This window comes from Daucus carota, chromosome 6 (genome assembly GCF_001625215.2).
Source record: "Daucus carota subsp. sativus chromosome 6, DH1 v3.0, whole genome shotgun sequence".
Taxonomy (NCBI): domain Eukaryota; kingdom Viridiplantae; phylum Streptophyta; class Magnoliopsida; order Apiales; family Apiaceae; genus Daucus; species Daucus carota.
Genome location: NC_030386.2, coordinates 37,134,735 through 37,157,961, shown reverse-complemented (window position 1 = coordinate 37,157,961; position 23,227 = coordinate 37,134,735). Strand labels below are relative to the sequence as shown.

The 23,227-nt window shown below is 33.1% G+C and overlaps 4 protein-coding genes across 4 annotated transcripts; all 4 read left to right on the top strand.

The window, feature by feature from the left end:
- The first annotated feature begins 2,461 nt into the window (after positions 1-2,461).
- LOC108226784 (cytokinin hydroxylase) lies at positions 2,462-5,557 on the top strand. Its single transcript, XM_017401776.2, has 4 exons — positions 2,462-2,939; positions 3,062-3,291; positions 3,392-4,006; positions 5,003-5,557. Exons 1-4 carry the CDS (start codon positions 2,642-2,644, stop codon positions 5,432-5,434), a joined length of 1,575 nt encoding a protein of 524 aa, XP_017257265.1. The 5' UTR covers positions 2,462-2,641; the 3' UTR covers positions 5,435-5,557.
- A 5,008-nt stretch (positions 5,558-10,565) lies between these two features.
- Positions 10,566-13,138, top strand: LOC108226317 (cytokinin hydroxylase-like). The gene is made up of 4 exons (XM_017401259.2): positions 10,566-10,913; positions 11,176-11,405; positions 11,872-12,495; positions 12,588-13,138. The coding sequence occupies exons 1-4, from the start codon at positions 10,622-10,624 to the stop codon at positions 13,017-13,019; spliced, it is 1,578 nt and encodes a 525-aa protein (XP_017256748.1). The 5' UTR covers positions 10,566-10,621; the 3' UTR covers positions 13,020-13,138.
- Positions 13,139-14,587: 1,449 nt separating this feature from the next.
- On the top strand, positions 14,588-16,928 carry LOC108226316 (cytokinin hydroxylase-like). Its single transcript, XM_017401258.2, has 4 exons — positions 14,588-14,948; positions 15,029-15,258; positions 15,679-16,293; positions 16,383-16,928. The coding sequence occupies exons 1-4, from the start codon at positions 14,654-14,656 to the stop codon at positions 16,812-16,814; spliced, it is 1,572 nt and encodes a 523-aa protein (XP_017256747.1). The 5' UTR covers positions 14,588-14,653; the 3' UTR covers positions 16,815-16,928.
- A 1,648-nt stretch (positions 16,929-18,576) lies between these two features.
- LOC108226688 (cytokinin hydroxylase-like) lies at positions 18,577-21,182 on the top strand. The gene is made up of 4 exons (XM_064079091.1): positions 18,577-18,938; positions 19,033-19,262; positions 19,888-20,508; positions 20,600-21,182. The coding sequence occupies exons 1-4, from the start codon at positions 18,650-18,652 to the stop codon at positions 21,029-21,031; spliced, it is 1,572 nt and encodes a 523-aa protein (XP_063935161.1). The 5' UTR covers positions 18,577-18,649; the 3' UTR covers positions 21,032-21,182.
- The last annotated feature ends 2,045 nt before the right edge of the window (positions 21,183-23,227 follow it).

The window sequence follows — 23,227 nt, the reverse complement described above, 5'->3', positions numbered from 1 at the left end:
TATAAACTATTTTTAGACAGCTGTGCATGTTTTCATTTTACTACTTTTTCTCCATTTTTTGTTTTACTATCGCTCGGGAAGCCAAATATACAGTACGCTTTGATGTTCGAAGTGCAATGCGATTCACACGAGATTTTCGTAGCTGACGAGGCAACAATATAACGTTTTTTAATGGAAAGTACAAAATCAACCTTTATTAGATCCGCTTAGAAATGGACTCTGGAAAAAAGTCAAATCTATTTGGTTTATTTGGATTGGATTGTTTGAATTGGTGTGTGATTGCCGATGTAAGATTTCAAGCTCGATTGATCGTAAATAGTCCATTTCAGACTCTAGTTTAATTGTTCAGCTAGACTTTGGGACTCATGTTTGATTGTATACATGTTGATTATTTATAATCATTTGAAAAAAATCACTCCCTATTTTGCAGTTCTTCTTGTTTAATTCCGATAAATAAACGACTGACATACCAGATTTTAAGTTGAATCAAAAAAAAAAAAGATTTTAAGTTGAATCTAACAAATTGATGAGCAAATCTACTTTCCTCACGAGTACTCTCAGAGAAAGTGCAGTTAAAAAAATATTACTATATAAATTAGATAACTGTTAAACAATAATTCTTTTGTTACATATTCGAATAATAACATAAAAAAATAATATATCTCATGGTGAGGTTTAATAATAAAATTTATAATAATTTCTCGCAAAAACTGAAAAAAAAGCTTACTCCAAAAGTACATGGGACATTCTTTTTCCAAAAACATTTTTTGAATTTAAAGCTTTTATTGAGAAATGCTATTTTTAAATTTACAAAACAGTTTTTCACATTATTTTTAGTAAAATATATGTTAATGTCTACAACAATAATGTCTTAGTCTTGGTTGATTTCTTAATGAGATAATAATATCTAGGAAATAATGTTTACTATATATGACTATTTTCTTTAGTTGGTGGGACTAATATTTAACTTGGTAAATGAAAAAAAAATAATTAATATCACAATTATATCTCATTTTGAATTATATATATAACCCAAATAGCATAACAATTTAATATACATATTTTTATGTTAAATGTAATTTCTAATAATATCTTTTTATTCTTAAGAGGATAACTAACAAAGGGAAACTCAAACAATCAGTTTCATTTTTTTTTATTATTTGTTTTATGAAAAATGTTATTCCTTTGCTCTTTGTTTTGGTTTTAGATTAACCCAAAATCCCTCGTAATCTATTTCCTGCCCCTACTAGGTATTTCTTTTTCTCTTTACTGATTTTTATTTCATTTTCATTTATATTTTATTTCATAAATCTTTAACTTTAGAAGTAATATGTAAAATATTTTTGATAATCAAAAATAAATTTTAATTTAGTTTTTATAAAATAATTTTAATATAATTTATAAGTCAAAGTATTTAAAAAATAAATAAAATTTTAAATAATAAAATGTATTAAATTATAAACGTAAATATATTTGACACTTTTGATATCATTTAATATTTAAAAATCAAATATAGAGATAATATTATAATTTTTCATTCCGTTTACGGATTATATAATATTATAAAGAGACTGTTGAATTATATAATAATTTTGAATATAAAATTTTGATTGGATGTATGTTATTTTCTGGTTCAATATGTTTTTTTTTATTTTTATTAATAACGGTTCAATATGTTCTTGTTATTCATATATATACTCATGTATAATCATCTCATTTTATTTAAATTTGTGACTGGTTATTATTAACAACTAATCTGATTTTATTATTTAACGATGTTATATTTAGAAAGAAATGTTTCATATAATCAATTTGCGATACAAAAAAAAAATCGTATATGTGAAAAGATAAAAATTGGGTCTAAGACATGATCAATAGACGATGTATTTTCTAGTGAAATATTCTCTTTTTCTAAATTACACTATTATTTGTTAGAAGTCACACTATTGTTTGTCAAAGGTCTCCGAAAATTTGAAGAAATGTAACGCAAGATCCCTAACGAATCCAATTTAACATTCAAAGAGACGGTAACATGTAAGAAATTGCATAGGCAACTCATACCATGTTATACTACTGTTACAAAAACATCTATCAAAACGAAAATACGATTGGACGGAAAACACAAGTTCAGTCCTGATAAAATTCTTGAAAGAATCTCATCACGTCTTGAATGACGAAGCCCAACTACGGTACATTTCATTATTATATTTTGACTTTATGAAAAAGCAGATCAAGTGAGATGAGTTTAATAATAAAAGTGGGCCAAAACACTTTTACCCTTAAGAAGACTGGAGACTTTACTGGTCAAAAAAAATCTGTAGGGACGCCGCCTTGTTGCGAGAATGTGTACTCGTTCCGGGCCGCAGGAACATGTGATTAGAAAAAACAATTAAACTAGTTAACTATAATGAAGTACATTTTAGAATTCGAGCCTTTGTTCAAAAACAAGTTAAATACAAGATCTGACTCGTGTACGTATTTTTCCAGTCAAATTTTGACATTAGATCCTATTCTTGTTCTATAAATACCCCATTTGTTTCTCTCAAACCATAACAAACCATCTGATATCCACATACACGGAGAGCTTTACCTCTATTTATACACACATTCATTCAAGTTCATTTTTAGAAATAAGTGAGACATGGAGTTGCTTTGGTTTTTTAAAGATGTGGGATTAGCCTTAGCTATTCTAGTGTTTTTGGGAGTGATTAAGATCGTTTACAGGCTCTGGATATTGCCAAATATGGCTTACCAGAAGCTCACGAGGAGTGGGTTAAGTGGCCCGTCTCCGAGTTTTCCTCTGGGAAACATTGATGATATGGTGAAATCAAAGACGAAGAGGATTCAGAGCGATTCCTCTTCGTCTTTGTTGGGCATCATCTCCCATGACATCCATTCGAAAGTTTTTCCTTATTTTGCTCAGTGGCAAGAGTCTCATGGTAAGTACTATTTCATTAGGCTATCAGTATTATACACATTGTGCTTGCATGGATTGGAAATTTACGTTATGTGGTGGTCTAATTGTGATTTTTAATTATTATTTTTTTGTTTTGTTTTTCAGGCAAAGTATTTACCTATTGGTTAGGGACAGAACCATTTCTCTACATTGCCGATCCCGCGTTTCTGAAGAAGATGTCTTTAGGTGTTTTGGGCAAGAGTTGGGGAAAACCGAGTGTTTTTAGAAATGACCGAAAACCCATGTTTGGAAACGGCTTAGTCATGGTGGAAGGTGATGACTGGGTTCGTCATCGACATGTTATAACTCCGGCATTCTCTCCGGCCAACCTCAAGGTACATTGCTCAATCCATAATACACGATTTTTTATTTTTTTTTTTGGTTATATTTTGGGACGACCCAAATAATTAATTATAATGTGAAATTTGCATTTAGGCCATGGGAAGCCTAATGATTGAGACGACAAATGAAATGCTAGACAGATGGACGTCCCTGATACACTCCGGCCATCAAGAAATCGACGTCGAGCGAGAGATCATCAGCACTGCCGGCGAAATCATAGCCAAGACGAGCTTCGGCATGAGCTACGAAAACGGCAAAAAGGTATTGGAAAAATTAAGGGCCATGCAACAAACTCTATTCAACTCCAATCGTTACGTTGGAGTCCCATTCAGCAAGTTCATGTACCCTAAACAATACCTCGAAGCCAAAAGGCTCGGAAACGAAATCGATGTCCTTCTTCTCTCAATCATCAACGACAGAATCAAATCAAAAGACACCGAGAGTGGCGCTCAGAAGAATTTGCTGGGCCTAATGCTGGCTGATAATTGCGTGGATGGTCGGCTAGTGAATTCTTTAACAACAAGGGAGCTGGTGGATGAGTGCAAAACCTTCTTTTTCGGAGGCCACGAAACGACAGCATTGACACTGTCATGGACATTGCTTCTCTTGGCCATGCATCCGGAGTGGCAAAACCAACTCAGAGAAGAGATCAGACAGGTTGTCGGAGACGAAGTTGTGGATGCCACCAAGCTTGCCGGACTAAAGAAGGTAAACTTGCTATAGTACAATCACTACATCTTCCCAAACACATGCATTCTTTGGTTCAATGAAACTAATGGTTTTAACAACTTTTTGAGCTGCACAATTGCATCTTACAAATTAGGCCTTACTTGCACACAATCACATATATCCGCTTACTTGAAATTAGTACATGTGTACTAATTGAACAATTTAACTACTACATCCATGAAAATCAAGTCTTTAAGCTTTCATTTTTTTGTTGTCCAAAATTTCTAAAAATAGTAACTTTCACGATATAAGAATAATCTCATCCACCATACTTTCATACACCTTTTTAATTAAATTTATGAATTAAATATTCACCTGCATTTTTTACTCTTTTCAATTATTTTATAATTGAAAAGAGTAAGAAATTGAGAGAATATTTAATCTTATAATATTTAAATTGGATAAAAATGTAATTAATTAAGAACTTTGATCATGCATATTAGAAGTGAGGAGGGGGAGTGCAGAATTGAGTTGTGTTTTTTTTTTTTGCATGGGTGTGAGTGGGAGATGCATGCAAATATGTGAGTGGAATATGCGTTCAATGCGCGTGTACATTGTGTGGTCAGGGTTGAAAGCATCCACGTGTTACCCAGATTCTTTTCAGGAATAACAAACACTAACACACAAACGTTGACATTCCACCTAGATAATGGGGCTGTCCGATGGTGATGCTAGCACCCAATTTCGGAAAACGACTGTACAGTCTGTAGTTGTCCATTTCGGAGTAACTAATGACAGCTCAAACTCTTTTTCTATAACCGACATCAAAAGAAAGCTCTAGAATATATTATCCTCACTCGCATTTATATATGGCTGATTATTTTGGCCGGAAAATAATAAATCCATATTTTAAATACTAATACATCATAGTAGAATAACTACTGGTATTCTGTATTATTTTTAATGATAGATTTTGTAGGACTGTTCGGTGAATATGATCATGTTATAATCTTTAATTGTTGTTTCAATTTGCAGATGGGATGGGTGATGAGTGAAGTTCTGAGGTTATATCCATCAGCACCGAACGTCCAAAGACAGGCAAAAGATGATATTCGAGTGGACGAGGTGACGATCCCGAAAGGCACAAATATGTGGATCGACGTGGTGGCCATGAACCATGACCCCGGCCTCTGGGGCGACACGGTCCATGACTTCAGGCCGGAGAGGTTCGAGGCCGACATGCATGGAGGGTGCAACCAGAAGATGGGTTATGTGCCTTTTGGTTTCGGAGGAAGAATGTGTGTTGGTAGAAACTTGGCCACCATGGAGTACAAGATTGTTTTAGCCCTAATTTTAACTAGGTTTTCTTTCTCTTTGTCACCTTCGTATTGTCATTCGCCTGCTATTATGCTCTCCCTCAGGCCAACTCAAGGGATGCAATTAATAGTTAAACCTCTCGAGAAGTAGCTGCGAAGATAGATATATGTTAGATTGATTGTATATGTAAGTCTGAGTTATGCTGTGAACTACAAATATATTTTTATTAATTTGTAATATATGTGTAATATTATAATTGGAAGGAATTACATATATCTATTTGTGTTATCGTAAGTTTGAAATAAATTTATTTATGAAAAGATATATAAATTTATGCTTAAAAATTTATTAAAATATTTAATTCTAGAAATTGTTATGTTAGTGTGGAATTCTCTTCCTAAAACGACATCCTATTTTTATTAAGAAAAAGTCAACATGCTCAACATATATGGCACATTACAAATATTAGACAACACATAAAAATTTGATTACATTGAGGAGAAAAAACATTCTTGCCTGCATCCCATCATATTGCTAAATCTATAATGACCTGAGTAAATCTCACATTAATTATAAATTAAAATTATATATACATTTAAAATAAAAATAAATTTTATTTTAAAAATATACCTCATCATTAAAATTAATCTTGCTAGTTTGTCGGATAAGTAAAACTATAATATTTAATGTTGTTATTAAATTAAATGATATCAAGTGCAAGCCTCACAACTAAAAAAATTAATTCATTAAATCTCTTAAATTAGAAAGTTAAATTTTAGTTTTATACTCCCTCCTCCGTCCTTTTTTAGTTGTCACATTTCTATTTTTATCGGTCAAATTGACTAGTTTTTAACCAAAGATTATAAGTCACTTTTTCATTATTTTGAAAAACGAAAAATTACACCTTAAAGTAGATTAAAAGTTATTTCCAGTGATATATTTTTTTTATATTATCAATTCACAAAATATTAATAAATTTCAGTCAAATTTTGGTCGATTTTTTATTAGTTCATTTTTTCCATTTCAAATTATTTGAATATTTAAATTAAAATTCTAACCTAAATATTTTGAAAGAAATGTTCATTTCACTTCTTCATATTGTTTCTTATAAATTTCATTATAAAATTTAAATATTACAGATAATTTATTAATTTCTTATGCATAAAATTTCTGTATAATTTTTTATTTCATCTATTCACCTCATTCCATGGAACACAACCTTAATTTTCAGGTGCTTGAAAACACAATGCTGAAAACACAAACCGCTACGATCTCATCACGCTTGAGAGACCAAGTTATATAGCAAGTAGAGTCGGTGGGTGCTCACTGCTCGGTGCATGAGGGACGTATTTAGAGGGGTGCAGTGGGGGTACTTGTCCTCACTGATCTTCCCAGTAAATATATATTTTTAGTATCATTTTCAATAAATTATTTATTTACCCTCATGATTGAGTGTTTTATGTTAACCCAGAGGCAGAAGTTCGATCTCTTCTGGCAGTTTTTATAGCAAATTTTTTACCCCTGTTCTTTTCTTTTTCTCTCTCTTATATTTTGCCCCCACTAGTTCAAAAGTTTAGCTAGGCCCCTGGGTGTATGCGTCCTAGAGGCCTGAAGCAAAAAAGCAGGCAGACACAGATTATAATTTTCTTTCGAAAAACTCAATAAGTTGAGTTATAGTGAATCTTTTATAAAGTAATTTTGGCAAAAATGCATGGCATGTTTACTTATTTAGAAAGGTAAATGAATATGCGCTGCAAGCCTGCTATAATTTAAAGCCATGCATGCATATTCCAACTTAGAAAACTTCTTTTTTTAATTGGCATCCCCATCCCATGACCACGACTCCACGAGCTTCGCGTTGAATCTTTCTACACTAGTATTCCTAGCTGCACGTGTAAAAGGAAACAATTAACACTGGATTTTTAAAATATTTATTAACTATATTATAGTATAGACACACAATAATTTAACTTTATAGGTCTTCAGAAGTTAATACTTTAGTCTTCATGTCCGAGTATACTGTTTCAAGGACTAATTCTCAAAGGCAAAAGGTGGTAAACAATTGCTCATGATCAGTCTACCGCACACTTGACTTGTGTTAATTTTATTAATTTTCGGTTGTATTGGAGTAAATAGATATATATACATAATGTTTATTCTAATAACGTATCAGTTAGATAATACTCCCTCCGTCCCAGCAGGATGCTTACGTACACTGTTTGCACGTATTTTGAGGCTCTCGTAAAGTATAGTTCTATAACGTATTTTTAATTTTTTTCTTTTTTTGAATAAAAGTTTAAACGTCAAACTTTTTTTCAGGATTTTTTTCAAAAATAAATATATAATGTAAGTATACTTTATAAGAGCATTAAAATGCGTGCCAAAAAGTAACGTAAAGAATCTGGTGGGACGGAGGGAGTAAATATTCTTGTAAACGGAGCGAAGATACTTCATTTCCTCCTCAAAAGTTCCAATCATTCGTATGCATCCATATATCTCATAGATATATAAGTATAAAATATGTTATCAAAAATATCATTTTTTTTTTACTAAAACACATTATCTTTTTTAGATTTTCTAATTAATTTAAAATTAATATATTATAATTAACACGAGCGACATGTATTAAAAGTATAACATTATATATAACTATTAATAAATAATCAGTGATATTTTTCAACTAAAATATATTAACATTATTTTTAAATACTCTAATAGTCTTACTTTGAAAGTAATATTATAAATTTATACTATATTATATATTATTATATTATTAAAGTTTAAACAGTTGATCGGTCCTCTGTAAGTCGAGTTTGTTCAGCGGATTGGTATTCGACGACCAACAGAACTTCTTGATATATAACTTTTTACAATATATCCTTTATTATCTATTAAACCAAAATATTGATCGTTTGGATTTATACGTCTCTTTAATTTATAATATTTTCTATATTATATTATTAATCATTAATAATGAAATATTAAAAGGTTGATTGGTTGGTTTATATATGAGTTTATACGTCTTCTTAAATTATAACATGTTAAAAATCACATTTTAACATTCTCCTTAAAATACACATGTTCGAGCTAATTTTTAATTAGTCCTTTGACATACTTAATTATTAAGAAATTATTCAACCATCAAATAAAAAATTTATTTAATCATATTATTCTCTCATAATTTTATATTTTAATAATTTATATAACTTAAAAATATTTAAATTATAATAAGTATCATAATAGTACATAAAAATTATGTATTAAAAGTGAACAATAATAGTTATAACCTAGTCATTTAAATTGAGTTAATGTCAATGTTAACTTCTTTTTTTTATATATAAAAAAGAATCAATTCATTAATTGAAAACCATACAGCATCTACAAGTATAATTTGAAAGCTATGTGGAATTTAACATATATTATGAATAAAATCTGAAGTTCATATTTTAAATAATATATTATTTAATTTATATAAAATATTTTAATGATCAATTAGTCTGGGTAGATATAATTATTATTTAAATTGATAGACTTCTTGAAGCATATGATTGAAAAATAAAGTTTATAATTATTATTACCTTTATCGTACCGGTGACTAGGATCCATTTTGTTGCTTGTTATTTGATCATACGCAGATGATGGGTCCAAAATATCATTTTATTTTGTGCCTTTTATGGTGCGTTTCATGGTGAGTATTCCAAATGTATGATGTCCATTGTCCATGGTTATCTAAACGTATCCTGGGTTTAAGAGATATGCTCAGACAGAATTTTGAAATGATAATTTTAAAGCACATCGCGTCATTTAAGAATCGCCTATTCGCTGGCTGGCTGCTTAAGTCGAATATTACTTGTATATTTGATTATACATAACAATAAAGGTATTATCCCGAGGCTGTTCTTTGGGGAAAAGATCTGATAAAGAACGCATAAAGTTAAAAAAGATTATCAGACTCTTATTCGTATAATTTAAAAATAGAGCCATTAATACAGTATGGATTATATTAATTGTTAATACAAAGTGCATCATGTTTATTTTATTTAAATATGATTTCCCTAATCAATTATATATTTATCAATTGAAGTGCAGTAACATTGAATCTATATCGATTTCATATTTCTTTACGTAATTTTTTTCTTTGCTAGTTGTGGTTTAATACTACATACCTACAATCCCTATGAATACGGAAGGATGATTTTTTTAAAAATTTTTATAAAACAACCATATATAGCTCATTGAAAATGTAATAATATCAGTTATTCTCAATGTAACTAATAAATAAATATATTTATTATTAGTATTTTATATAATATTAATGTATAATAAAATATTTATATCATATATAATGCTTTTATAATTTAATTTGTGACATAATTTTGTTAATATTTTAGTAAAAATAAATTAAAGGTTGGTTAAAATATATTATTTGATTGTTTAATTTTTTTCTTGAAAATTAGGACAACACTAATTAATCAAGTAATTAATTAATTACATACTAAGAATACATGTGGAACCACTAATTAATCAATTAATTAATTAAAGTGGGGCCCACATGGTGCGTCCACAAGTAGAGCCTACACGTGGGACCCACAAATTAATTAAATCACTCATTATTTAGTTAATTTAATTGATTAAATAATTTAATTTAATTAATTATTTAAATAAAGTGGTGCCCACATTAATTAAAGTGGGGCCCACATGATGAGTCCACAACTGGAGCCTACACGTGGGATCCACTAATTTCTTAACACATTATATAATTAATCTAATTATTTTAGTAAAGTGGTGCCCACACGTGGGGCCCACTAGGGGTGGAGCCCACACGTGGGACCCACTAATTAATTAATTAATTAATTAATTTATCAATTAAAGTGGGGTCCATGAGTGGAGGGTACATGTGGGACCCATTAATTAATTAATTAATTTTGGCCGTTGTAATATTACTTTGAGTAGTGTTTAATTATGTCAAAATCTTCAGGGCTATTGTAATACATGCTTAGATTAAGCGTTTCAATAACCCATATATATGACCATCAAATTTTATTGGATTTTAAACAATCACAATTAAATATCATCGAATTTTTAAGTATAATTTAAAATTCTAATTAAATATCATCAGATTTGTAACATAATTTAAAATGATAATTGAATATACCAAGATTTTAACTGATTTTAAAAATCTCAATTGAATGCACACTAATTTCATGAATGAATAAAAATCTTTTAAAATCTCATTGAATACTCAGGACAAGAGGTCACCACTCAAGAGAAGGGTATACAACCTTGACAAACCAACACATACAGGCTCATCTCAGGCACACAAAACTGACAAAAGCGATGGCTCTTCCAACTTGGTTTGTCAGAACTGTTGAATTAGCATTGGCTATTTCATTTGTCTTGGTAGTGTTAAAAATTGTTTACAGCTTGTGGATATGGCCAAACATGGTGTACAAGAAGCTGAGAAGGAATGGCTTAATTGGTCCTTCTCCAAGCTTTCCTCTTGGAAACATCAAACACATGGTAGCTGCGAAGAACAAGAGAGCTTCTGCACTATCTTCTTGCACCACCGTAAGCCATGACATCTATTCCAAAGTCGTCCCACACTTCGCCGAGTGGCAAGAATCTCATGGTAAGAACATGATAATTTTTCGAGACAAAAAACGACTTTGTGCATTAAATATTTATCATAATAAATTTTGGAAAATGCTTGGTGCATATAATCATGTACAAAATTTTATACATAATGACATGTGGTGGATTTTAATTGAAATGAGCCTCTTGTATTTACATCTAACAACCCCAATTAAATAAAATTCACCATATCAATTGTCACCTCGTCATGTACATAATTTTGTGCACCTACTGCTACTCAAAATTTTTTGCTATTGCAGGAAAAGTGTTTATCTACTGGCTAGGAACCGAACCGTTTCTACGTATTGCGGATCCTGAGTTTCTGAAACAAATGGCCTCGGCTGTTCTGGGAAATAGCTGGGGCAAACCGGATGTTTTCAGAATCGACAGAAAAGCGATGTTCGGAAATGGCATAGTTATGCTGGAAGGCGACGATTGGCTTCGACACCGGAATGTTATTACCCCTGCATTCTCTCCGGCAAATCTCAAGGTGACATTTTAAGCATATTACAAGATGTTTGTTTGGCGTACTTGTGTGAACAGTAATACTATATTAGCATGCAAAGGAATTTTATATGCAGCTCTTATGTATTATTTAATTTCTAAAATAAATCTTTTCCTTGTGTATAATGCAAAATTAGGTTCTCGCACTAACACTTTTTGCGTAATTAATAACAATATATTTGATATCATAGTTGTCCTTATTGTTGCAACTTGTATTCGCTCATTGACTCGCTGTGTTTAGTTCTATTTTCATAATGCAGTGGGCATCTGAGTAAGAACTAGACATCTGAATGTCTCGTTGAGTTGCTTGACAAAAAAAAATAACTAAAGTTTATTCTAAATAGTCAAAACTTTTAATATTTCGATATTAAATTTTTAAGATTTCGACTTTAAACGGAACTACGTGGCTACCTGTAGTATAATTAGCATATATCCGATCCAACTTTCTACAGGCCATGGGAAGCCTAATGGTGGCCTCAACAAACGAAATGCTGGACCGATGGACCTCTATTATCAACTCGGGTAGCCAAGAAATCGAGGTCGAATCAGAGATCATAGCCACAACTGGGGAGATTATAGCCAAGACGAGCTTTGGAATGGATTACAACAACGGCAAAAAGGTGTTTCATAAACTGAGGACCATGCAGCAAGTTCTGTTCGCTTCCAACCGTTATGTTGGAGTCCCATTCAACAATTTTTTCTGCTATAAGGAATACTGTGAAGCAAAGAGGCTTGGTGATGAGATCGATGCCCTGTTTTTAACAATCATCAAGAACAAAATTAAATCAAGGGAAGCGGGTGCTCGGGTTGGCATAACTAATGCTCGTCAAGAGAAGAATTTGCTGGACTTGATGCTGGCTGATAAAGATTGTAGAAGGACTCTGACCACTGTAGAGCTGGTTGATGAGTGCAAAACCTTCTTCTTCGCAGGCTTTGAAACGACAGCTTTAGCGTTAATATGGACCCTGATGCTCTTGGCTATGTATCCGGAGTGGACAAATCAACTTAGGGAAGAGATCAAACAAGTAATTGGAGATCAAGTTGTCGATGCCACCAATATTTTTGGACTGAAAAAGGTTAATTAAATTTTTTGGAAATTAATTAGTTCTGCCTAGGAGATCATAAATTTGTCGGTTCAGCATATAATTATGTTCTATTTGCTTTGCAGATGGGATGGGTGATGAGTGAAGCATTAAGATTATACCCGTCAGCAGTAAATGCACAGAGGCAAGTCAGAGAGGACATTCGAGTAGGTGAAGTTGTCATCCCTAAAGGTACAAATATTTGGATCGATATGTTGTCAATGAACCATGACCGCGGTCTTTGGGGTGACACTGTAAACGAATTTAGGCCAGAGAGGTTTGAGGCTGATTCTGTGCATGGAGGCTGTCTCAGCAAGATGGGGTATGTGCCTTTTGGTATCGGAGGAAGAATGTGCATTGGTAGAAACCTTGCAATCATGGAGTACAAGATTGTGTTAACCTTGATCTTGACAAGGTTTTCATTTTCGCTATCGCCTTATTATCAGCATTCCCCTGTTCACATGTTGTCTTTGAGGCCTTGCAAGGGGCTTCCCCTGGTGTTTCAACCGATTAATTAGTTAGGCAGACTAAAAGTTTCTGCAAGTCTGAACATGTTTTTTTTTATTTGTCTGAGCACCTGCAAGCCAGAGAACCTGATGTCATAAAAGATCAGTACTTCAATTCAGCGTTTTACTTAATTTATGCTCAGTTACTAGTTTTTTTTTTTTATTATTTATTTGATTATAGTGGGGCTATACATTGGGTCCACTAGTGGTGGAGCCCACATGTGGGACCCACTAATTAATTGATTAATTAATCAATTAATTATTTAAAGTGGGGCCATATTATGGGTCCACAAGTGAAGCCTGCACGTGGGACCCACAAATTAAGTAATTAATTTCAAATAAAAGCAAGAACTATGTGGGTGTTTGGCTCGTTAGCTTCTGGGCTTAGAAGCCCATTTCACTTATTCTGTAAGTGTTTGGCTTCAGCCGGGCTTAATATAAGCACAAAGAGCAGAAAAAAAAGCTACAAAAACTGGTTTCTTTTGTTCTCTAACTTATTTCAATGCATTGTTTCCTGTACGTGTCTATTTATTGTTTATGTATTTAAGCTTTCTCGTCTCTATGTGCCCATTCATTTATAATTTTTTCCACAATTTTCTCCTTTTTCTATATATAATATAATATATAATAGATATAGATATAGATAGCACTCCATTACCGACCTTCATATATTGAGTTTCGTAGTATACCACTACATATATATATATATATATATATATATATATAATTTATATATTTTTTGTGAAATATAATTACAAAATATTAATTAGTTTACCAAAAATACTAACCGGAAACGATAATTTTTTTTTAATTCCAAAAATTATACAATATTCTAACACGATTCTATAACAGAATAATAATTATCCAGAATTATTCAATTACGGGAACCAGTTTCAAAAATCAACTTTTTTGTTTTTACATTTTGAATCTGTAAATATTTCATGTATTTAATAATAAAAGGTCTTGTATTATTATAATTTATTTTTAAATAAAATAATTTATATATTACAAAACTATACTAACTTATAAGTTATGTTATCCAAACACATACAAATCTTATAAGTCACGGTATCCAAACACTTCTGGTAACTTATAAGTGCAAATCAACTTCTCACTTCTTATCCGCTTCTTTACTTTAATCAATAAGTCATTTCTTTTAAACTCAGCCATACAGCCCCTATATTATAACAGTGGTTTTACATGGTGGCAACACTGTCATGTCTATTGTAACACCGCATTTCGATTATTGTAATATTACTTGAGTATTGTTTCATTATGTCAAAATCTCTTTGGCTATTGTAACACGTGCTTGAATTAAGCGTTTCAATAGTCCATATATGACGTAATGACCATCAGATTTTAATGGATTTAAAACAATCCCAATTAAATACCATCCTATTCTTAAGTATAATTTAAAATCATAATTAAATATCATCAGATTTTGTAACATAATTTAAAATTTCAATTGAATACACCAAGATTTTAATGAATCATAAAAATCACAATTGAATATGCCCTGATTTCATGAATGGAAAAAAATCCTTTTAAGGGTTACTACGAGGTCATACCACTCACGAGAAGGGTATACAACCTTGACAAACCAATTCATAGAGGCTCATTTCAGGTACACAAAAGTGACAAAAGTCATGGCTCTTCCAACTTGGTTTGTCAGAACTGTTGAATTAGCATTGGCTATTTCATTTTTCTTGGTAGTGTTAAAAATTGTTTACAGCTTGTGGATATGGCCAAACATGGTGTACAAGAAGCTGAGAAGGAATGGCTTAATTGGTCCTTCTCCAAGCTTTCCTCTTGGAAACATCAGACACATGGTAGCCGCAAAGAACAAGAGAGCTTCTGCACTATCCTGTTCTTGCACCACCATAAGCCATGACATCCATTCGAAAGTCGTCCCACACTTCGCCGAGTGGCAAAAATCTCATGGTAAGAACATGATAATTTTTCGAGACAAAAATCGAATTTGTGCATGAAATATTTATCATATTAATTTTTTGTTGTTGCAGGGAAAGTGTTTATCTACTGGCTAGGAACCGAACCGTTTCTACGTATTGCGGATCCTGAATTTCTGAAACAAATGGCCTCGGCTGTTCTGGGAAAGAGCTGGGGCAAACCGGATGTTTTCAAAAACGACAGAAAAGCGATGTTCGGAAATGGCCTAGTTATGATGGAAGGCGACGATTGGCTTCGACACCGCAGTGTCATTACCCCTGCATTCTCTCCGGCCAACCTCAAGGTGACATTTTAAGTATATTACAAGATGCTTGTTTGGCGTACGTGTGTGAACAGTAATTATATGCAGCTCTTATGTAGTATTATTTATTTACAAAAATAAATCTTTTCTGTGTACATAATGCAGAATTAGGTTCTCGCACTAACACTTTTTGCGTAATTAATAACAATATATTTGATATCATAGTTGTCCTTATTGTTGCCACTTGTATTCGCTCATTGACTCGCTGTGTTTAGTTCTATTTTCATAATGCGGTGGGCATCTGAGTAAGAACTAGACATCTGAATGTCTCGTTGAGTTGCTTGACAAAAATAATTATAACTAAAGTTTATTCGAAATTAGTCAAAACTTTTAATATTTCGACCTTAAACGTACGTGGCTACCTGTAGTATAATCAGCATATTTCCATTCTACTTTCTACAGGCCATGGGAAGCCTAATAATGGTGGCCTCAACAAACGAAATGCTGGACCGATGGACCTCTATTATCAACTCGGGTAGGCAAGAAATTGAGGTCGAATCAGAGATCATAGCCACTGCTGGGGAGATTGTAGCCAAGACGAGCTTTGGAATGGATCACAAGAACGGCAAAAAGGTGTTTCATAAGCTGAGGACCATGCAGCAAGTTCTGTTCGCTTCCAACCGTTATGTTGGAGTACCTTTCAACAAGTTTTTCTGCCATAAGGAATACCGTGAAGCAAAGAGGCTTGGGGACGAGATCGATGCCCTGTTTTTAACAATCATCAAGAACAGAATTAAATCAAGGGAAGCGGGTATAACTGCAGATCATCAAGAGAAAAACTTGCTGGACTTAATGCTGGCTGATAAAGATTGTAGAAGGACTCTGACCATTGAAGAGCTGGTTGATGAGTGCAAAACCTTCTTCTTCGCAGGCTTTGAAACGACAGCTTTATCGTTAATATGGACCCTGATGCTCTTGGCTATGTATCCGGAGTGGCAAAATCAACTGAGGCAAGAGATCAAACAAGTCATTGGAGATCAAGTTGTCGATGCCACCAATATTTCTGGACTGAAAAAGGTTAATTAAAATTTTTGAAAATTAATTAGTTCTACCTAGGAGATCATTTTGTTGGTTTGGCATATAATTATATTCTATTTGCTTTGCAGATGGGATGGGTGATGAGTGAAGCATTAAGATTATACCCGTCAGCACCCAATGCACAGAGACAAGCCAGAGAGGACATTCGAGTCGGTGAAATTGTCATCCCTAAAGGTACAAATATGTGGATCGATATATTGTCAATGAACCATGACCGTGGTCTTTGGGGTGACACTGTAAACGAATTTAGGCCAGAGAGGTTCGAGGCTGATTCTGTGCATGGAGGCTGTCGCAGCAAGATGGGGTATGTGCCTTTTGGTTTCGGAGGAAGAATGTGCATTGGTAGGAACCTTGCAATCATGGAGTACAAGAATGTGTTAACCTTGATTTTAGCAAGGTTTTCATTTTCGCTATCACCTTATTATCAGCATTGCCCTGTTCTCATGTTGTCTCTGAGGCCTTGCAAGGGGCTTCCCCTGGTGTTTCAACCGATTAATTAGTTAGGTAGACTAAAAGTTTCTGCAGCATGTTTTCGTTCATTTGTCTGAGCACCTGCAACCTAGAGAACCTGATGTCAGTAAAAGATCAGTACTTCAATTCAGCGCTTTAGTTGATTTATGCTCAGTTTATAGCAAGCTTGTTGATTCTTGATCACTATTTTGGTAACTGATTTAGATAATAATTTGCAAAGTTGCAATATGTTAACTTTAGTTTTCAGAACTTGCTAGTGTTAATGCAATCAGGGCCTAATTAGATATGCCCTGACCCAAAAAAAAAAAAGGAGGCCTAGACCATCTCCAATCATAATTTTATAAATAAAGCAACTTCATCTTCATTTTTCACCTTTTTCACTTTATATTTTTATCCAACTCCAGCCATTACTTCATTTTATAAATAAAGCAATTTTAGCTTTATCTTCAAGTTCAACTTCATATATAGAGTAGGATAGTGCATGACTTTATGTATAAAGATAGAGTAATGGATGATTGGAGATTGATTACTCTATTTATAAAGTTAAAAGTGAAGAAATATGAAGTTTAGAGTGATAGTTGGAGATGCCCTTGTATATATATAGCTCATATGTGATGGAGGATCAGAATCTTCAATGGGCCTGTGAGGCAAAGTAGGGCTTTTCAAAATAAGATTTATTTTTGGAAAGAAAACATATTTCCGTAAATTTCTATGAAATAAATATAAAAATTCATATACGGAATTCCATTGATATAAGTATATATTTTCGAAAAATAATACATATATTGAGCCATAATTTAGAACAAGGAGGTTAATCAGAAAATAATGAATAACAATTTTCGTATACTTTACTCACACTTTAAGATGTTAGATCAAATACATGAGTTTGAAATATTACAAACATGACGCCATTTCTAAGACAAGAATTAATATGTTTTCATGCAGATACGATTAAACTCAACAAATTAGAAAAACAGATAGTTCACCTCAAAATAATAAATATCATCAATTTTCTAATAATTCAACAAATTATAGTCCAAATGAATATGATCTCTCAGTCTCTCACAAACATATATAACAAATTATTATATTCAGAATATTACCTTTTCTAGTAATTTGGATGATATCAAATCTTTGTATTGCATTAGAATAAGATTTGATACTTGAAATTCTAAAATCTCATATCTTTAGAAGGCATATTAGATCCTTTTGTAAAAACAGGAAAAAGAAGGGGAAAAATGATATTTCCGCTGATCGTCAAAAATATATAACATGATATACAATTCTTAAAATGTATCGGGTAATTATTTTTGACCGGAGTTCTGAAAACGGATATTACTCAACTTTGGAATTAAAAATCAGATATTTTTTGACATTTTTCCTCTAAATATCTATATTTTTTGGAAACGTCCATATATTTAGGTGGTGTTTGGCTACGGCTTTTAAGCCGACTTCTAGGCTTATAAGTTAGAAGTACTTATTTCGTACTGTTTGTGTAATAAGTCAAGAAGCACTTATAAAAAGCTAGGAATGCTAGCTTTTGTTTCAGGACTTCTGCTTATTTGCCAAACACTTTAATCACTTATAAGTCTTGTCTGGCTTCTAACTTCTACTCCACTTATTTATTTTAAGCAAGAAGCACTTATTTTAAGCTCAGCCAAACGGCCCCTTATACTTATTTTGATATATGCGCATCTAAGATTTTATATTTCGTGTACGTGTACTTATTTTATTTATTTGTTCTCTCTCCACTGGGCCCTGATTCAGCCACCGGTCCCCTTGCCTTATAAATCAACCCCATGTGAGAAAACATTAACAGATACAAGCTTATTCGAGAAAGAGAGAAGCTAGATTATCTAAAGCCATGGAATTGAACTGGGTTTTCAAAAATGTTGGATTAGCCATCGCGACGATGCTTCTCCTGGTCTTGTGTAAAATAGTTTTAAGCTTCTGGTTATGGCCCAACATAGCATACCAGAAGCTTAAAAGGAGTGGCATAAACGGCCCTTCTCCAAGTTTTCCTATGGGAAACATCACTCATATGGTAGCTATATCAAAGAAAAGCAAACAATCTCCCGTTAATACCAATTTGACCACCCACGATAATTATTCAACGGTCTTTCCCTACTTTGCTTTATGGCAGAAATCTTTCGGTAAGTCTCGACTGTTTCAGAATCCTGGTTCCGCGATATCGTTACATATGATATGAACTTTGTTTGTGATGATTATGTGATTATATTTTGGCAGGAAAGGTGTTTGTGTACTGGCTAGGAACCGAACCATTTTTGTACGTTTCGGATGCGGAGTTTCTGAAGCAAATGAATGCAGCTGTTCCGGGGAAGAATTGGGGAAAATCAAATCTTTTCAGAAATGATCGGAAACCAATGTTTGGAAGTGGCTTAGTAATGGCTGAAGGTGAGGATTGGGTTCGTCATCGGAATGTTCTTACGCCAGCTTTCTTACCGGCCAACCTTAAGGTGACAGATTCCGAATACAGTATTTTTTTCTTGAAAGATACTCATTTTATTTTTTTAAGTAATGTAAATAATTAGAAAGTCATGATATATTTGGGTTATGGTGGTTACAATTTCTTAATGATAATAGGCAATAAATAGTATATTTCTTAATTTACTACTACTGATAAGAAAAGCAATAAGTATTTGCAGTATATATTCATAAGTAGTATTCTAGAAAGCGTATTAAGCTGTCGCAAACGACTGTCTAAATATATTTGGTGTCTAAAGCGCATCAATTTTGTACAAAACAGGTGATTGAGCGTTTTTGAAAATTAAACAGATTATTAGATTATTAAGCGAATTAAACAGTCATTAAGCGGAAGAAGCGGTCAAAACGATAATATGATTATAATTATATCAAAATTTTATGAAAAAAGTATTATCATCAAGAATATTATAAGTTTAAATTATTAACAAATCTAATCTAAAATAATAATAATATATCTGAATATAATTAATTAATCCGCTTAATGAGTCCGTTTAACGGCTTAAGCTCTCTTGCGGCATAGAACCGATTTATCCTTTTTAGAATACTTTTCATAACTCATAAAGTGTATTAGTCTAATTATTCAAGAAAAACATGTAGGCCTTGGCAAGCTTAATGGTAGCATCAACAAATAATATGATAGACCGATGCACCAACATTATCAACTCTGGGCAGCAAGAAATTGATTTCGAAAAAGAAATGATAACGACAACAGGGGAGATTATAGCCAAGACCAGCTTCGGTATGAGCTACGAGAATGGTAGAAAGGTGCTGGAGAGACTAAGAGCTATGCAACAAGCTCTGTTCAATTCCAACCGTTATGTTGGAGTACCATTTAGTAAGTTTTTGTGCCTGGAGAAATACCGGGAAGCAAAAAGACTAGGTGACGAGATTGATGCTCTTCTTCTGGCGCTTATAGAAGACAAAACTAAATCAAAGAAAGATGGAGATCAATCTTGTTTTTCTGCTGATCGTGAGAAGAATTTGTTGGACATTATGCTAGCTGATTACGAGAGTGCTAAGTCGTTAACAACTAAAGAAATGGTGGATGAGTGCAAAACATTTTTCTTCGGTGGCCATGAAACAACAGCTTTGGCACTGACATGGACTCTGTTCCTCTTGGCCGTGCATCCCGAGTGGCAAAATCAACTCAGGGAAGAGATCAAACAAGTTGTAGGAGATCAAGTTGTAGATGCCAGCATGGTTAATAACCTTAAGAAGGTACATAAATACTTTTATCATCATATACTGCTAAATTTAATTTAGTAGAATCATTTGTTTCTGATTTTTAATTTTTTGAATGTTGTTGCAGATGGGGTGGGTAATGAATGAAGCTCTACGATTATATCCGCCTGCGCCTAACCTACAAAGACAAGCAAGAGATAACATTCAGGTAAACGAGGTGATTATCCCTAAAGACACCAATATCTTGATTGATGTTATGGCAATTATGCACGATCGTGGCTTTTGGGGCGACACAGTCCACCAATTTAGGCCTGAGAGATTTGAGCCTGATAACTTATATGGAGGATGCGAACACAAGATGGGGTATGTGCCTTTTGGTTTTGGAGGAAGAATGTGCATTGGTAGAAACCTTGCAATCATGGAGTACAAGATTGTGTTAACCTTAATCTTGAGTAGGTTTTCGTTCTCGCTTTCACCTTTCTACACTCATTCCCCTGCCATCATGTTGTCTCTTAGGCCTGCCAAGGGAATGCCCCTCGTGGTTCAACCTTTGTATTAGGTTGGCACTCCGGCAGGTTAGATTAATTTTCGATTGTGTGCTTTCCAAATAACGTGGACAATTGTAAGCAGACATATTCTAGACCTTGCAATCTTAGATTGTCTGTTGCTAAATAACATTTCATATTATTACTTATATATGTGTTTCTAGTACTTGTATGCATGTGTTTGATCATCTTTGAGTTTGTTGCAGCACAGCCTATCTCATTGCAGCATAATTTTTTTACGCCGCAAGGCTGTTTCATAGAGATAATTTTTCTATTGTGATGCAAGTGCAAATATTTGTCCCATTGTTTGGACAAGTTGCACCGCGCACTGTTGGTTCCGTAATGAATGCAGTAGCTAGTTGCTACTTTCTTAGGTGTTGATCATGGTTTTCTTGTTCTCGGTTTGTTGCTGAATATTTACAAGATAATTTTTTCGCAGAGCAGGGCACTTGACGGTTGTATGACCATAACTAAAAATGAATTCATTTTTTAAGCGAAAACAGTTTTTATAAATCAAAGAGAGCGTTTGGTCGTATTTTAAAACAGTATTGACATCTGGGTAGGCGAAGCTGCCAAGTTTTTATAAATCAAAGAGAGCGTTTGGTCGTATTTTAAAACAGTATTGACATCTGGGTAGGCGAAGCTGCCAATGCCATCCGTAGAGGTACAAATATGTGGATCGATATAGTGTCATGAACCATGGTTGTGGTCTTTGGTGTGACCGGTGACGGTTCTGACGATTTTAGACCGGGGAGCTCTGATGCTGATGGCGTGTGCATGTAGGCTACAGCAGCAAGATGTGGTATGTGCCCTTTGGGTTCAGACTTCAGAGTAAGAATGTGAACAAACGGTGGAGACCCCTAAGACCTGATGAACCGATTAAAACATCAAATTTATACCTAATTAAATTGAATACAATGGTCAGTACTTGATTTCAGTGTGTTAATTTTTTTCAGCTACTGTCAGTGTGATACTTTATTTCTACTCACTTTGTTACTTGTTTCCTGCTGTATTTTGTTGTTAATCAATACTAGTAATGACTCTGTTAGTCACCAATTACTACTACATAAGAGCAAGCCCAATGCAATTCCCTATTTTCAACCCCTAAAATATTATATATTAATTGTTGACCTAAAAAATTGGGGATCAAAAAACTATTTTGCTCCAACGGTGTTCCCTATTTGATTCCCTATATTTAAATATATATATAAAACTCAAGGAAAGAGAAAGATTGAACTAATAAATAACAGAAAAATAAGAGAAGATATGAGCTGGTGATGACATGGAGCATTCAGGGGGTTGCTTTTTCATCCCTCAAATAAGGGGTTGAACTTTCTCTAACCTAAAATTAATAGGGGATAGGGAGTTGCGTTGGAGGAGCTCTTTTTGTTCTCAATCCTCAAATCTCGTCCATGTAGATCAAATATAAGTAAGGAATGAGTGCATTGGAGTTGCTCTAACAAATTGCATAACCATGAGAGAGTAGCTAATCAGATTTCAAATTTCACGAAATGACAGTATTTGACGCTATCACGGAAATGACTTCTTCTAGACATGCATTTGCAGTGGCAAAATTAGCTCACAAGACGAAGTTGCAGATGCCACCAAACTTTTTCTTCTCACCGAAGAAGGTAAACTAGTCATGGAGCCTGCTCTGTTACAAAATATTTTAGAGTATATTACACTTTGTAATCCCAGATTTTGGCTCATTAGCAAATCAGATCCTAAACTTTGAAACATGATAGTTTGTAACTCTAAATTTCATTTAGCTTGTATATATATTAGTTTCCAACAGCTACTTTACCCATGTGACCTCAAAAATTATGTATTTTATTTTGAAATTATTTCTGAACACACAACGATGTAAAACAATTTAAAATAACTTTTAAAATATTATTTATATAATATTTTCTCACTTGTACCCTCATATAAATGCACAAATGTAGACTATTATTCAACCCTCATTAATTATTATATAACTTTCAAGAATGGTAATTTTGAAATATTGCCAATTATATATTTGCAAAGTGGACAAATATTATGAGACAAAAATTTCTTTCAAAAGAGACTTGTATTGTGAGACGGAGGGTGTATCATATATTCAAATAAATTTAACTCAAGCCGAAAAGATTCAGCTGTTACAAAAAATATACCGGACTCATCTATGTATCTATGTATCTAATATTCCAATATCATTCTTCCATGTATTT

Excerpts from the sequence above, each read along its gene's own strand:
- LOC108226784 (XM_017401776.2), top strand. The coding sequence starts at position 2,642 with ATGGAGTTGCTTTGGTTTTTTAAAGATGTGGGATTAGCCTTAGCTATT. Across the intron at positions 2,940-3,061 it reads TCAGTGGCAAGAGTCTCATG|GCAAAGTATTTACCTATTGG; the intron begins GTAAGTACTATT and ends TTTGTTTTTCAG. Across the intron at positions 4,007-5,002 it reads AGCTTGCCGGACTAAAGAAG|ATGGGATGGGTGATGAGTGA; the intron begins GTAAACTTGCTA and ends TTCAATTTGCAG.
- LOC108226317 (XM_017401259.2), top strand. The coding sequence starts at position 10,622 with ATGGCTCTTCCAACTTGGTTTGTCAGAACTGTTGAATTAGCATTGGCT. Across the intron at positions 11,406-11,871 it reads TCTCTCCGGCAAATCTCAAG|GCCATGGGAAGCCTAATGGT; the intron begins GTGACATTTTAA and ends AACTTTCTACAG. Across the intron at positions 12,496-12,587 it reads ATATTTTTGGACTGAAAAAG|ATGGGATGGGTGATGAGTGA; the intron begins GTTAATTAAATT and ends TTTGCTTTGCAG.
- LOC108226316 (XM_017401258.2), top strand. The coding sequence starts at position 14,654 with ATGGCTCTTCCAACTTGGTTTGTCAGAACTGTTGAATTAGCATTGGCT. Across the intron at positions 14,949-15,028 it reads CGAGTGGCAAAAATCTCATG|GGAAAGTGTTTATCTACTGG; the intron begins GTAAGAACATGA and ends TTGTTGTTGCAG. Across the intron at positions 16,294-16,382 it reads ATATTTCTGGACTGAAAAAG|ATGGGATGGGTGATGAGTGA; the intron begins GTTAATTAAAAT and ends TTTGCTTTGCAG.
- LOC108226688 (XM_064079091.1), top strand. The coding sequence starts at position 18,650 with ATGGAATTGAACTGGGTTTTCAAAAATGTTGGATTAGCCATCGCGACG. Across the intron at positions 18,939-19,032 it reads TTTATGGCAGAAATCTTTCG|GAAAGGTGTTTGTGTACTGG; the intron begins GTAAGTCTCGAC and ends ATATTTTGGCAG. Across the intron at positions 19,263-19,887 it reads TCTTACCGGCCAACCTTAAG|GCCTTGGCAAGCTTAATGGT; the intron begins GTGACAGATTCC and ends AAAAACATGTAG.